Below are 16,461 nucleotides of genomic sequence, written 5' to 3' on the forward strand. Positions count from 1 at the left end.
TGCTGTCAGCTGAGAGCCTGAAGCCAGCTTCGGATTCTGTGTCCCCTCTCGTTCGGCCCCTCCCCAACTCATGCACTGTCTGTCTCTCTCTCTCTTTCAAAAGTAAATAAGCATTAAAAATAATTTTAAAAATATAGAAACTTAATAAAAAAAGATTAGGGGCGCCTGGGTGGCTCAGTCGGTTGAGCGGCTGCCTTCGGCTCAGGTCATGATCTCGCGGTTTGTGAGTTCGAGCCCCGCGTCGAGCTCTGTGCTGGCAACTCAGAGCTTGGAGCCTGCTTCCGATTCTGTGTCTTCCTCACTCTCTGCCCCTCCCCTGCTTGCTCTCTGTCTCTGTCTCTGTCTCAAAAATAAACATTAAAAAAAAAAAAAAAGATTAGAACAGTACTACTATTTGATTCCACAAATCCACTTCTGGAAAACGTACACAGGAACTGAAAACAGGGGCATGAACATTCACGTTCAAAGGAACGATACTCACAACCAAAAGAGGAAGGCTATTAAAGTGTCCATCGACAGATGCACGGACAAACAAAACGTGGTCTGCACCCATGGCGGAATATTATGCAGCCTTAAAAAGGAAGGAAATTGTGACACCTGCTACAGGAACATGGATGAACCATGATGTCCTGAGTGGAACAAGCCAGAAAGACAAATACTGCCTAATTCCACATGTACGAGGTGCCCAGAGCAGTCAAACCCCATGGAGACAGACGGAGGAGAGGTGATCAGGGCAGGGGAGGAGGAGAGGGGCAGGTACCGTTCACGGGGACGGAGTTTCAGTCCCGTAAGGAGAAAAGAGCGCTGAAGCCGGATGGCGGTGGATGCACAACAGCACGAACGTACTTCATCTCACAGAGGCATACGCTTAAAATGGCAGATCTTACCACAATCAAATTAAACAGTTTATGGGGCACCTGGGTGGCTCAGTCAGTCAACTGTCCGACTTCAGCTCAGGTCATGACGTCCCAGTTCGTGGGTTCGAGCCCCGTGTCGGGCTCTGTGCTGACAGCTCGGAGCCTGGAGCCTGTTGCAGTTTCGGTATCTCCCTCTCTCTCTGCCCCTCCCTCCCTCCTGCTCTGTCTCTCTCTCTCTCTCAAAAACAAATAAAACATTAACATTTTTTTAAAAAAAAATAAGAAGTGGGGCCCCTGGGTGGCTCAGTCAGTTGAGCGTCCAACTTCGGCTCAGGTCATGATCTCACCGGTCTGTGAGTTCGAGGCCCGCGTCGGGCTCTGTGCTGACAGCTCTGAGCCCAGAGCCTGTTTCGGATTCTGTGTCTCTCCCTCTGACCCTCCCCCATTCGTGCTCTGTCTCTCTCTGTCTCAAAAATAAATAAACATTAAAAAAATAATAATAATAAAAAAAAATAAGAAGAAAAGCACCACCAAGCAGTGATGGGGGAGCCCCCATCCTGGTGGCACGCCCAGCAAGCTGGGTTGCTGCAGACGAGTCAGGTTACTCCTCTTGGCCTCAGCGTCCTCATGAAATGGACCACGAGGCACCCAGCTCAGCAGTCTGAACATTCCAGAAGCCCCTGCAACTCCAAGAGCACCCTGGCCGCTGCAAGCCCAGGTCTCCACAAATGCCAGCTGCTACCCCTTTTGCCTCTAGATGCGCTCGACGGTGAACGAGGGGGGCTGGCCGGGACGAGTGCCGGGGAGCTGGGCACTGCCTGGGCCCGGCGGCCTCGAGCCCGCCGCCCGCCCGGGGGTCTTTCCTTGGCTTCTGCTGCTCCTTTGTTTTCCTTCAGGAAACGCCATCGGTCGTGGGCGACAGGAAGGGAGGGGAAACTGGCAGAGCAGAAGTCAGTCGCCCTGCAGCTGGCACCTCGGTCGGAGTTCCTCTGGAAAAACTCCACCCGGGCCTCCCAGAACCACAGGAAAGGTGGCGTTTTCCACATGTTGACAGAGCGGCGGGGCTCTGCCCGAGGAGAGCAAAGTCGGGGAGCGTGAACGGTGAAGGCAGGAACAGGGTGTCAACTCCAGAAACTGACTTCCTCTCTGCTGAAGGTTCTGGTGGATGGAAAGACGTACCTCTGTGTCGGAATGCACAGCCAGAGAGAGGCTTCCGTTTCTTGACAAGATGGAGAGGCGGACTTCCACACCAAAGCAGCAACCCTGTACCCGGTGTGCACGGAGAGAGGGCCCGGGGGGGCTCCACCTGTCACCCCTGTGCCAAGCCCAACAATGAATCACCTCGAAGCCACACAGAAAGGAAACACGAGGGAGGCCCCACCTCGGAGGCTGAAAGAGACCAGTGTGAACAAAATCCTCTGACGCGGGGACCCCCCACCCCAGATCCACCTGCATTAACACCAGGGCACAGCCCGGGGTGTGGGACCACACGGTGACTGCTGGACAGGTGGACGAGGGAGGGGGGGCGCAGAACACGGAGCATGTTTCTGCAGACCTAACGACATGGCTGAACGTTTCACCACCATCGGTTACAGTTTCTCCATCGTCCCGTCGGACGGTGTACGTGGAACAAACCACGGAGGAGGCACGTCCGAACCCTGACATCACCAGGTGATGGAGGACAGCGGCCTGACCCCCAGGAGCCTGCGAGATGGAAAGGGGACACCCGGGGACAGTTGGAAAGGCTAGCTGCGACCTCGCATACCACACTGACGTAGCTTAGCAGAGAAAAGAAGGAAGGAAAATCACTTAAAACTTTAAGAAAAAGAGCCTCTTTTGTGAGGCTCAAATGATATATTAATTATAAGTGCCGAGCACAGTATCTAGTATGTGGGGGCTCAATAAATGGTGGTTTTTATCAGTTTATTATTAATAACAACTGGATCATAACCTAAAAAAACAGATGAGAGCATCTTCAACTTCACTCATAAATAAATACAAATTTAAGCAAAAATCTGCTGTTGCCTTTCACCCATAGGTCATCACGAGTCAGTCCGGTGATACAGGGCATAGGGAAAGGGGTGCCTTCCTGACCGCTGGGACAAATGCTAATTGCTACCACCTCCCTCAAAATGGTAGACCAGAAAACACTGCATGGATGGGACCCCTCCTCTAAGACTCTATCACACACGTTGACCCACAGGGAGACCCCAAGGTTGCCACGGCAACAGTCGTCACAATGATAACAAAGGACCAGGAACCACTCTGCCTCCATCAAGAAGGAAATGATTTCTCATGAGTAAGGAAATTACACTCCAGCCAAGGACAAAACCGTGTTTGTTACAGAAACGTCTGGCACACAGCATCATGTGTGCTGACAGGGAGGGAACTGCTCTGAGACGTACTGTTCAGTGAACAAGCACAACGAATTGCGTGTTATCCCGTTGCCCGGCTCACGTCCGCCCAGCCCGAGTAACCATCGCGAGTCAACACGGGTTACTTCGTTAACGGTGGACCTCTGTCCCACCACAAAATTGGGCAGGCGCCACGGCGATCTCGCTTCTCCCCGGGACCCGGAAGGTGCTGGAATACGAAGGCCTCAAGCACAAGGTCCAAGTGCTCCAGAGAAGTTGTCTGTGCAGACGGACTTGGGCATCCACGGAAGCAAGGCCCCAGACGGTCGTGTCTCCATCAACACCCAGCACCTGGCGCGGCGCCTGGTACCTCGAGGGTCCAATCCAACCTCACGAGGACCTTTCCACACCACAAAACATGCTCCGACTGCCTCGGGATGTTCAAGGAAAGAACACCAGAGGCCAAAATGATCTGGAAGAAAACCCACAAAAATATGAACGAATCTCACCTGTTTCTTCTGGTTTGATCCACTGAATAAATCTGCCTTCTCAGCCAACTAGGAAGAGAGTTGAGACAGAGGGAGAGACAGAGAATTAGTGCACAAACAAAACTAGTTCTATGCAATGGGGGCCAAGGAACCTGGAAACGAGAGGAGTTTTCCAATTTGCTAACTCGGGCAGCTTGGGAAGAAGCAGGTTTCTCCTTGGGGCTGACACGCCCTAGTTAGGAGCCAAGAGGCCCCTCCTAGTGGAGCCTAGAGGCCGGCATTCCTTAAACTGACGATCCTCTCTGATGACATTCATTAATCCCCCCAAAAAGCTGGTAAGAAAAATGGCGGGAATCCGAGGGCTTTAACCGAGGGGACGAGAATTCACACACAATCCCACGCAGACGTCTGTGACGCTGACTCCCGGGCAAGGCAGTCCTGAGCCTCCCCAATCCAGGAGGCAGTGGCAGTTGCGAAATGCGGTACCCTGCATCTGACTGCGGTTTGTTTGGTGAGCTGGTTTAATCCCTTCCTGATCCTGTAAGAAGGAGGCCCTCAGGGGCGCCTGGGTGGCGCAGTCGGTTAAGCGTCCGACTTCAGCCAGGTCACGATCTCGCGGTCCGTGAGTTCGAGCCCCGCGTCAGGCTCTGGGCGGATGGCTCGGAGCCTGGAGCCTGTTTCCGATTCTGTGTCTCCCTCTCTCTCTGCCCCTCCCCCGTTCATGATCTGTCTCTCTCTGTCCCAAAAATAAATAAACGTTGAAAAAAAAAAAAAATTAAAAAGGAGGCCCTCAATCCTCCCCTGGGACACAACGTCAACGTGTGTTTCTGGCTCGGCTTCAACGTACTCCTCACCCCACCAGGCCAAGCAAGGCTTAGCACCGAGAGAGGCTCTCCGACGAGAAGGTGGGGAGCCCACAGCGCCTACTGGGAGCTGCTGCACAGAGGACACTCACTGAGCCTCCAAGATGAAACGCCCCACTTTTCTTTTCTTCACTCACGTTGGCTCAAGGGAAAAGAATAAATTAATGTGCAAATACAGAGATAAACAAGCAAAAGTCAATACCTCTCAATAATGGTGGGTGTAGACGCACTCATCGCTTCCTGGTGTAAGATTTTCAAGCCAGAGAGCCACTTAGTCGCGTCTTCTTTAGAATCAGCTGGACCGGTGAACAGGAAGGCAAATGTTACTCGCTGGGAAAACCTCTACAGACAGACCGAGCCCCATACAGCCCACGGGGACAGGAGAAGCCAGTGCTGGTTTCTAGTTTTGCACGAGGGCACGGAAAAGGCATCTCCTTCACACCTTCGTGGCTCTACGACCTGCCTTCTGTCCAAGATGAGGCCACGTGCCAGCGATGACCCTTCTACAGCAGGGATGACAAGTGGGACACCTTTTCCCCCCACGAGTTTTAGCTTTTACTCCTATGCTAACGAATAAAGTGCAGGGTCTAGGATTATTCACACCCCAATCCAGAGCAGCCCTCAGCATTTCCCGTTTCCAGATAAGGTCAGGGAGAAGGCAAGGGCTTGGCATCACTGAGGGACCACAAGTCCCTCCGGCACCGCTTGAGGGCTGTGTGACATTCGGCTGGTTCCTCAGCCTCTCTGTGCCTCATTTCCTCATCAGTAAAATGGAGCTAGCAAGGCAAACGCCTCTGAGTTATGACACATGCCTTAAGGACCAGCTACCCTGTTCACGTGGACGAGGGCACGCTGAGGCGGCTGCTCTCACCCTTCCCGTGTGCAGGAAGAGAATATGAAGCTCAGAGGGCAGAGAGACCCGTCCCAGAGCCAGTAAGCGTGAAGCTGGGATCCAGGTGTCACTCCCTCTCTACTGGACTTGAACTGGAGAGCTCTGGAAGAGAGACCCCAGAGTGGAACAGACACCAAAGCGGCACCCTGGACTCCCGGTCTCCCTGCCCAGAACAACCAGACCTCAGCCTGCAGCAGAGCAAAGTGGACATGACACCGAAAGTTCACGGGCCCAGGCCCCTCTCTGCTGCGTCATCTCTGCACCAACCACACGCCAACCGTCAGACGTCCACCCCCCATCTCCCACATCCAGCTTGCTATTTCCCTCCTTCAGCTCCTCACACACGCACCACCCTCCCCCCCGGGCTGGCCTCCCTCTTTCCTCCCAACTCCTACGTATGCCTCAAGACCCAGTTTAAAAGGGCCCTCCTCCTAGGGGCGCCCAGGTGGCTCAGTCGGTTAAGTGTCCGACTTCGGCTCAGGTCATGATCTCACGGTCCGTGAGTTCGAGCCCCGCGTCGGGCTCTGGGCTGATGGCTCGGAGCCTGAAGCCTGCTTCCGATTCTGTGTCTCCCTCTCTCTCTGACCCTCCCCCGTTCATGCTCTGCCTCTCTCTGTCTCAAAAATAAATAAATGTAAAAAAAAAAAATAAATAAAATAAAATAAAATAAAATAAAAGGGCCCTCCTCTGCAAAGCCTTCCCTGGAAGTGGGCCCTCCGTGACGCTACAGCACACTGTATGGTGATTGGCCTCTAGCTCTCATCACAGTGCACTGTGAGCCCCCGTCCGCAAGGCAGCGACTGTGTCCCATTATCTCCACGGTCCCAGGGGCATTTAGGTCAGTCCAGCGCAGAGTGGACGCTCAGAGGTGCGTGACAGACAGAGCAAATCAACGAGAGCTGCTCTGCGCTCGTTTACATGTCCCCGACCATGCTCAGGTTTCGTCTTCTCCTCGCCTTGGTCTACCTTTAGTGGGATTTACTTTCTCTCTCATCAGTCGTGGTTGAACACACAGCTCTAAGTCAGTAAGTCCCGGGGCTGGGCCTGAAGGGGGGACAAGCTTCTGCCTCTGAGTGAAGTGCTGAGCTTTTCCACAGCTTATCTTCTGGCCTCACAGAGGCTCTTTCGGCTTTTTGGTGGATTCAGAGGGATGGCTGGAAATCTCACCTCCAGATCATGTGTGAGGGTACGTGTACATGCACGTGTGTGAGTGTATGTATGCATGCACGTGTGTGTATGTGTGTGTGCACACATATGTGTGAGATATAAGATTTCAGGATCCTTCCTCCAGATCAGCTAAGCTGAGTAAACAGTGTAGACCAGGCTCTGTTGGATGAAAACTAGAACCTGCCTTCAGCAATCTGCATGAGCCAAGCAGGCCCTTAACAGACGCTTACAACATCCCATTGGGGCAGACGCGATCATTCTCCCTGTTTCACAGCTGAGCAGACTGCAGCTCAGAGAGGTTGAGCAGCGTGCCCAAAGGCACACAGCTAGAAAGAGGCAGGGGAGAATTCAAAACCCCGATGTCCCTGGAATACACATGAGGGCATTCTGCTGCTAGAGGACGTCCCGGGGAGGAAGCCAGACACAGTCAGGGAGGAAAGCACACGGACGTGCACTCACCTGCCAAACTGAGAGTGCTCAGGACGAACTGGGTGCCGTACAAGATGGTGAAACAGCAGTCCTCCTTCTGGCGGGCTGCCTTCGCGCGCTCAAAATCCTTGGAGTTCTTCCCGGGGCGGATTTCCTTGATTTCCATGATATCCACTGGAAGACAATTGAGAGGAGCCCATGAGAAGCTGGAGTTCACTCCGCCTGGGGACGCAGACCGCGCCTGCACCCCCCTCACGCACAGCCCAGCCCCCTCATCCCTGGCCTGGAGACAGGCGGTCCCGGCCCCTCAGCCCTGCCTGGACGGCAGGATTACATGCAAGCAAGTAAAAACCTGGCTGGTTGAAGCTACTAAGTACTGGGACAGTTGTTGTAGACCAAGAGACGCAGAAATAAGAGGAAATCCATTCTCCCTATAATCCCTGCTACTGCTGGACTCCAACCCACTCCTGGACAAATTGGGCCAGGATGGCCACCTGGCCCAGGGGTGACCCCTCCCCCTCACGGATGGCCACCTGGCCCAGGGGCGACCCCTCCCCCTCACGGATGGCCACCTGGCCCAGGGGTGACCCTTCCCCTCACACACAGGATGGCTGCCTGGCCCAGGGGCGACCCCTCCCCCTCACGGATGGCCACCTGGCCCAGGGGTGACCCCTCCCCCTCACGGATGGCCACCTGGCCCAGGGGCGACCCCTCCCCCCAACAGATGGCTGCCTGGCCCAGGGGCGACTCCTCCCCCTCACGGATGGCCACCTGGTCCAGGGGCGACCCCTCCCCCTCACGGATGGCCACCTGGACCAGGGGTGACCCCTCCCCCTCACGGATGGCCACCTGGACCAGGGGTGACCCTTCCCCTCACACACAGGATGGCTGCCTGGCCCAGGGGCAACCCCTCCCCACCACGGATGGCCACCTGGCCCAGGGGCGACCCCTCCCCCTCACGGATGGCCACCTGGCCCAGGGGTGACCCCTCCCCCTCACGAATGGCCACCTGGCCCAGGGGTGACCCCTCCCCCCACACACAGGATGGTTTCCTGACCCAGAGGTGATCCCCTTCATCGATGGCCACCTGACCCACTGGGTGACTGCTTCCCCCACAGATGGCCACCTGACCCAAGGGAGACCTCCCTGCCTACCATAGGATGATCATGGACTGTCATAAGACAAACTCAACCGGTCCCTTCCTCCCCTTTTTTTCTGTCAAAAAAGCACCTTTCCTGGGATAGACCCATTCCTGCTTCAGATGATGCTGATCTGCCCTTCCTCGCCTCCTACCACGACAAGCCAAAGAGGGGGCCCAAGGGTCCTAGGAATGACCAAGGTGCCCCACCCCAGGGGACCACGACTGCTTCAGGTACGAGCACATGGCCCAAAGTGGGCCCCCTGCATCCTCCGGGGACTTTTTTGGCCAGAGATGTTTGCAAAATTTCTCTTGCTGCTGCCCCCTGGCCGATAAAACATGAGTCTGGGGGTAGCAGGGATGCTGCCCGCCACGTACTATCCATTCCCAGGGCCAACACCACGATCCAAGCCACTGGAATCTCTCGCTTGGTCCACCGAAGTAGCCCAAGTTACCAGTAGCCCGAGTCATTTTTATGAAATACAAACATACTCACGCTACTCCTGGGCTTCGAACCTTCTGATGGCATCCCGGTGCTCTTAGGACTAAGAGCCAAGGCCCGGTGTTGACCCTGCCAGCCCCTGCACCCTCACCCCCCATGCTCCAGCCACCTGGTGAGCGGCCGGCCACCCCCACCACAGGGCAACAGTACACGCTGTTGTTTCTGCTAGGAATGCCCTTTGCCTGGTTAGCTCCAACTTCCCCCTGGCCATCTCAGCTCAACCACCATCGGACGCATAGAACACCCTCCAATTCCTGCTCTCATACTTACCAGCCCCTCGCCCCACAGCTCAGAACAGAGGCAAGAGCCTAATGCTGTGACTCGTGGAGTCAGGAGTGCTCCCTTCCTCATCACTGTGTCCCCTGCCTCCACACCGCCCCCACCCCCAGCAGGGTGGTTGGTAAACAGTAGAGCCCAATAAATAGTTGCTGAACGAGGAAGGGGGCAGAGAGACCGGGGACAGAACCAGAGATGGGACAGAGGGAGCTCGACGCAGAGATGTGAGCAAACACACGTAGAGAAACCCAACAGGGGAAAGAGAGACAGAGACAGGAGCAGAGGACAAGCCACCCAGCCGAGGAGGGAGGGAGATACAGACATACACACACAGTCAGAGAGGCAAGAGCAGGAGAGATGGAGACGGAATGAAAAAGAAACAGGCATTCTGAGCAGGCAGGTGGTCCTGACCATCCACCACCTTCCACTTCAGCCCCAGGAAGCAACTCTGCTCTGTTCGGAGCCGGGCCCGTCCTGGACAGGCTACAGGCACCACCTCCCCCCGCAACCCCGCCACAGTGGGATGGCTCGCCTCCGTGATGTCCTCCCACCCACTTCCCTCTCCCCAGGCTTGTCCTCACTCCTCGCTCACCAGCTGACCAGATCTGGGCAGATCCCACTCAAGTGACTTAGCAATACCTGCCTTCTCCACCCCCGACTCATCCTCTTATTTCTAGATCTGTGCTGTACCGCTCCTCACTTGCACGAGTGTGTTTCCAGGTTCGTCTACCCGTGGATGTACATTTCCCCGTCCCCCCACCAAAGCCCCAGGAGAACAAGGATCGCGTCCATCCTGCTCACCCCCAACCGGAGCCTCACGGCCCCCCGCACCAGGGCCTGGCTCAGAGCAGGAACTCGGGTTCCCATGGAATGAAGGAATTAGGTTGTCAGGTGCCTTGGTTTGGCTTTCCCCAGAAGGGGACCCTCAGGGGAAGATTTGAGCACTGTGGTTTATTTCAGAGGTGATCCCAGGAACACCGCAGAGGACTGGGGATGTGAGACAGACAAGGAAAGCGGCCGAGCAGGAGGAGGATGCTAAGAATTGCACTGGCCGGCCATGGGCACCTGGAGCTGACCGCAAGGGGGCTGTGGTTGGCCTCACCCCACCAGGAAGCAAGACAGCCAGGGTATTTATCCCTAACCGCCATCCGCTGTGGGTCGAGGGCTGTTTCGGGGGCCTGACTCCCCAGTCCTCAAGCAGAGGGCTGCAGTGATCACACCAAGCTGGCTTCAATGTGCAGAAATGACTGCTACAGCCATCAGAGTCCGCCTGCGGGGGCCTTTGCCATATCAGGTAATTGATCCAGTAGCTTCTGTGCTATCCCCACAGGATGCAGGGATCGGTGTGTTGGAGGGGTCAAAGGCCCAGTATCTATTGCAGTCAGAAGAGCGATGGATGTGCACAAGTCCCAGCTACTGAAGAGAACAGCTTCTCGGGGCTCCCAGCCGAGGAAAGCCAAAACGTGGACACAGGACAAGAGGTCACTGCCTGTACGTGCTGTATCCCCAAAGGTGTCTTTGCTCAGCAGATGGATCTGGGATTAGAGACACCGCAATCTCTTTGAATGTAACGGCGTTATTAAGATTCCGTTCACATAAAATTCATCCATTTCAAACGTACGATTCACAGGCTTGTGGAAACCTCCAGCAAAGTCAATTTAAGAACGTCTTCACGACCACCAAGAGAAACCCACACCCTTGAGCTGTCACTTTCCATTCCCCATCCTGTCTGCACAGCAGCCCCTGGTAGCCACGAACCTACTTTCACTCTCTACAGAGCTGCCTTTTCTGGACATTTCACATACACGGAATCACAAGGCACGTGGTCTTTTGCGTCTGTCTTCTTTCATTTAGCATGAGATCTTCAACGGAAGCTGGGGCTAGTGCTTTATTCCTTTCTAGCGAGGGGTAATATTCCAGCGTGCAGATGGACGACGTTTTCTGTGTCCGTTCTTCTGGTGACAAGCGCTTGGATTGCCTCCACCTTTCGGCTACTGTGAATAATGCGGCAACGAACGTTCGCATACAGGTTTCTGTTTGAGCACTTGTTCTCAGTTCTCTTGGGTATCTCCTGGGAGTGGAAAGCCACCCTCCTGAGTCCACACTCTCAGGGTTGCCGGTTTAATTGTGAGGTAACACCTTCATGCCACGGGGTTGTCCAGCCACCAACCGGGCCCGGGAAGGCGCTTAAACGTCGATGTCAAGTCAGCCGTGGATGGGCCTGTGGCTGAGGCCTCTGTGCAAAGGCAGGGGTGGGGCCACCACTCAGCCCTTCACAGCTGTCACTGCTACTTCCCAGGCCTCCGAGCAAGCAGGGGCCAGCTCCAGAGGAACCGAGGGCTGCCCACTATCCACGACCCCCACCCTGGTTACCAGGAGCCCCAAGAAGGCAGACAGGAAATGCCTCAAGCAGCGGGTGGTGCGGGGGGGGGGGGGGGTTCTATTTGGTAATCGGCCAAGTCTGAGGGGCCTGTTGGTCATCCCTGATATGTATCTGATCTTGCATTACACAGGGGCACCCTGCTGAATGATGATCCCACTGCCCACGGGGTACAGGGCACAAAGTGGGGATCAGGCCTCCTGCGCTCAACTCGATCAATCCCCAGTCAGCTTTCTGACCTGCAGCTGGAAACAGAATCCTAGGGCCGGGGTTGCAAACTTGCCTCCCAAGTCACGCAAAGTTCACATGTGGTGCCTAGTGGGTGGACTCTGGAACCAGACTGCCTGCGTTTGAATCCCAGCTTCTAGGTGCTTCCAGCAGGAATTCACCTCTTTGGGCCCCCACTTCCTCATGTGGACAACAGGAGCAAGAATGGCCTCCTCACACGCTGCTCTTTAAGGACTCGAGGAGCCTGCGTGTGCACGTGCGGGTATTAAAGTAGCACCCGGTAGGGGCACCTGGGCGGCTCAGTCGGCTAAGTGGCCCACTTTGGCTCAGGTGATGATCTCGGGGTCTGCGACTTCGAGGCCTGTGTCGGACCCCGGTGCCTGCTGAGGATTCTGTGTCTCCCTCTCTCTCTCTGCCCCTTCCCCGCTCGTGGGCACACTGTTTCGCGCTCTCTCAAATAAATAAAAACATTAAAAAAAAAAATAAAAGAAAAAAATAGCGCCCAATAATTGTAACTAATAGAGATGTAGTAACTTCTAGGTGCTTGTTAGCGATGATTTTTTGAATTACTGATACAACTGAATAAAGTTGCTCTCCCGGAAGGTATAAGAAAAAAACACCGTCTCTCAATTTCTCTGTTGTGGACATTGAAGGGGCACGTCCAGAAATACTGATGTGGAAAAAAAATCCACCGCAGCTCACGTAAATAGGATCCTGGATGTTAAGTGCCTGTGTCTGCACTTGTACGTACGTATCCACATGTATGCACACACACATGTACGTACGTATTGTGCACAGATGTCTAACAACTCTATCTAAATACCCACTGTAACTTGCCAATCTTTTTTTTTTTTTTTTTTTTTTTTTTTTACACAAGATGCACTACCCAGATTACACCCACTGTAGATGTTTGTGTGCAGGGACTGATGAAAACACTGGTGTGTATCAGTCTGCAGTAGGACAGGACCGTATTCAGTAGTCCCAATGCTGAAAATCATCTGCCTCAAGCCGAGTGTCCTGCCCACCCAATTAAGTCCTGCTGGAGTCCTAGCGTTTACCTCTGACAAGCAAACTACCAAACTGAGTCCCGTTTAGATGACCTCTCTAGTATTTTCAACAGATTATTTCACGGTCATTTCTATTAAGTCACAAAGTAGAGGACAAGGGGAAAAAAAATTAAAATTCACAACCAACACCACATGGTATTCTACGTACTATTCGCAAGCATGTCCGGGAACGAGTTCATTAAAGCATCGAATAATTAGGTGGCTATCAAATGATATTTGTTGCCGTCAGTGCTCTGTATTCGTACAGAATACACAATGGGTTGGCTTTCAGATGTTTACAGGTATTAAGCAATACTGGAGAAATGGGTTTTTTCCAATCAGTTGGTGATTCATCACCATTTATATCCACGTTTAACAGGACATACTACATGGCTATCTAATAAAAAAAGATGTCGTTACTTCTGTTTCCAGGAACACATTAGACTCAGCTAAAGAGGGACGCCTGTATCTGTATACATATATATGTGTGTATGTAAAAGCAGGAGAAAAGGTAGAAAAAATAAGATTTCTCCAACTAGCTGACAATAAGGGTTACTGGTGCGGACGATGACGGGCTAACGGTGGGCTTGATCTGCCTGGGTTGGAACTTTTGCCAAGGGCACACACACATTCACTAAGATGACCGACTTTATTTTCAAAGTAGGCTCTGGTGGCCAGAGCTCAGACCATGCACGCTCATGTGGTGGGGCTCAGCAGCCGTGTTTCCTGCTTGAAGAAGTGAGATAACACGGCCACAGAAGTGAGGCCTCATCTCTGCACAAACTTGGCTTCCCAGCATCACCTAGGGCTTTCCCCAGGTCCGACCACGCTCCTGGCTGCCCTCCCCACCCATCACCTGCAGACACACACTTGGGGCTCCAACCTCCGCCCACTCCCCCGCCCTCTTTGTTGGCCGTCCCCATGACCCATTCTTCAAACTGTTTCCTTTCCGGGCCACTCTCAGGCTGCCCCCCACTCCTACAAACCCTCCTACCCTCACACCGGGCATGTGACTTTTTCTTTGATTCCCACACTTGCCCTCAAACGAGGGCAAACAGGCTTAAAGCATCGTCAGGGAAGCCCCAGTGGTATGCAAGGGGAAAAGGGACTGCTGAAGCTTGGCCACCTTCCCACACATACCCCCCCCCCCCCGCCCCCTGCCCACCTGCCAGCCATTCAATCGGCCAGGGGGTTACTAAGCATCATGCTGAGGATGTACTGGGAAGAGACACACGGACGTGGCCCCGCCCTCAGAAGCCTGGGGAGGAGAGACCCTCTCTGAACCAGCACACGAACACATAAGCCTGCAACCACACTGAACACCTCAAAGGACGGGAACAGAGTCTACATGGGGGCTCTCCCCACAAGGGGAAGAAAGGCTTCTCCGAGGGCATCTTGGTAGAGTTCTGAAGGCTGGAGGGAACCCCGGGAGGGGGGGATGTGGGGGCGGGAGAGCCCTGCGAGGCACCCCAGAGCTCGGGCAAATCACCTCCCATCTCGGTTCTTTCCTCATCTGCACAGTGATAGCAATACCTCCTTCACTGAGCAGCTCTGCAAACAAGGTGAAATTACACTAAATAGAAACCGCGTGGCCCCAGGAAGAGGTGTCAGTCAAGGTTAATTTAGCTATTGGGATGCGTGTCCTTTCGTACCACCTTCCAACACCACCTTCACCGCTGCCAGTGGTTTCACCTTGTCTCACGGGTGCTATGTCTCGATGAAAAACTCTGCTTTGCCAAACCAAGGGTGCCGGGCTGTTTCGCATACACGACAGCATGTAACCCTGAAGCTACATCAACAGCTGAGATGGACTTGGGAGACACGGTTAGAAAAAGTCAACGTGGGGCGCCTGGGTGGCTCAGTCGGTTAAGCGTCCGACTTCGGCTCAGGTCACGATCTCACTGTCCGTGGGTTCGAGCCCCATGTCGGGCTCTGTGCTGACTGCTCAGAGCCTGGAGCCTGTTTCAGATTCTGTGTCTCTCTCTCTCTCTGACCCTCCCCCGTTCATGCTCTGTCTCTCTCTGTCTCAAAAATAAATAAATGTTAAAAAAAAAATTAAAAAAAAAAAGAAAAGAAAAGAAAAAGGTCAACGTGAGGGGCACCCGGCTGGTTCAGTCGGTAGAGCATGTGGCCTTTGATCACAGCATCACGAGTTCAAGCCCCAGTTGCACATAGAGCCTGCTTTAAAAAATAAAAATAAAAAGGGTCTACATGGGAGACCTAAAAGAGCTCAACTTTAGAAGAATCTAGCAGCCAGGGGCACCTGGGTGGCTCAGTCACTTAACCTCTGACTTCAGCTCAGGTCATGATCTCGAGCCCCGCATCAGGCTCTGTGCTGATAGCTCGGAGCCTGGAGCCTGCTTCAGATTCTGTGTCTCCCTCTCTCTCTGCTCCTCCCCAGCTTGTGCTCTGTCTGCCTCTCAAAAATGAGTAAACGTCTTTAAAAAAAAAAAAAAAAAAAGAGAGAGAGAGAGAAGAATCTAGCAGACATGTGCTTCAAGTCTGACTCTACCCATCCAGGCTACGCAACCTGGGATGGGTTTCTTCATTCTGGCTTCGCCTTTACTTTCTCATCTGTAAAATGGGAACGAATATCCATCCCATACGTAGATACATCTGCAAGAACTTGGTAAAATGTAAACTGTTCCACGAGTTTCAGATATTAAAGTCCTTTGAAAGCCTAAGCGTTGGGGAGTGACAGGGGGCTGCCCTTGTCTTCTTTGTTAAAAAATACAGTTGCTGGAACTGTGCCATCTCCAGCGGGGAAGGTCCCAGCCTTGCGCTTCCACAGGAGAAGACCCTTCCAGGACAACAGCACTCAAGTGAGTAGGTCGTTGTGACCGTCATGCTTGGCATTCACACAGAAATGCTGGATGAACTGCTTTACAGACGCTTCAGAGTTTTAAGTGACACTGGAGGGAAGGATTGAGCTAGTCTCTCCAGGGACCCCTTCTCTCCAGAAGAGCAGCCAACAGTCTTCAACAGGAGTCCCTAAGAAGAAAGTAGGCATGCCCAGCTCAGTCTCCCTGTCTAGTTCTGGTCCGGTCTGTCCCCCAGGAACCATGTGCCCTGCTCTGCTCCCTGCCTCTCAGAGCGGGCTGCCTCCAAGTGGCCCCTGGGTGTCCACCAGGGCCAGAGACAGAGTCAGCGGCCCAGGCGCCAGAGACAGAATCCAAGCGAGACTCCCCAGGAGGCACACACCCAGAGCAGACCTTCTTTGTCGCTATTTGTCCTGACCTGTGTTTCTCAAGTGTCTCCAAACTCACGAGAAGATGAGAAAGAGGGGCTTCCTGAACCGGCCAGCTAACACCCCAAACACCAAGCATCAAAGAATTCTGTAAACACACACTCTTTCAGGGTCACTTGAATTTGAAGTTTTCCCTCTCCTGCTGGAGACTCAGTGCCAATAATCCTGTCGTGTGGTAGGTATGTGATACCCTAAATGGTGCCCACATCTTGTTATGTCGTGTGACATAGTTTAACATCAATTGGAAAAAATACACATCTAGCACCATCTGTAAATTTAAGTTAAAAAGAACGAGTCCATTTAAAAATACAGATCGCATATAAAACAGGTGGAGGGCAGGTATGACAAAAATCAGTAAGACCTAAGGAAGGGCTCACCACCTTATACAGGGCCTGTTGAAATTTTAATCTGCTTGGCTTTAAACCAGTCCCGTCTCCCACAGTTACACGGAAGGCCTTCACTGTACCAAGATTATAGATAGATCCTGCCCCACCCCACCACCCACTGGACCAGTTGTTGATTTGGGTTGTTTTCTTTTTTTCGGAGTCATGTTTGCTTCTGACACCATTTCTCAGATGTCCGTCATGTGATTAT

At 53.4% G+C, this 16,461-nt stretch overlaps 1 protein-coding gene across 7 annotated transcripts in view; it reads right to left on the reverse strand.

The window, feature by feature from the left end:
* The window catches only part of PLCG2 (phospholipase C gamma 2), a 152,481-nt gene that overhangs the window by 86,999 nt on the left and 49,021 nt on the right, over window positions 1-16,461 (reverse strand). For all 7 annotated transcript variants that reach the window (XM_030297197.1, XM_030297198.1, XM_030297194.1 and 4 more), the window contains 3 exons: window positions 7,081-7,224; window positions 4,765-4,858; window positions 3,721-3,768 (listed from right to left, as the gene is read on the reverse strand). In XM_030297197.1, the coding sequence (XP_030153057.1) occupies window positions 3,721-3,768; window positions 4,765-4,858; window positions 7,081-7,224 (286 nt within the window). The remainder of the gene's footprint in view (window positions 1-3,720; window positions 3,769-4,764; window positions 4,859-7,080; window positions 7,225-16,461) is intronic.

The sequence above is a fragment of the Lynx canadensis genome, chromosome E2 (genome assembly GCF_007474595.2).
Source record: "Lynx canadensis isolate LIC74 chromosome E2, mLynCan4.pri.v2, whole genome shotgun sequence".
Lineage (NCBI taxonomy): Eukaryota > Metazoa > Chordata > Mammalia > Carnivora > Felidae > Lynx > Lynx canadensis.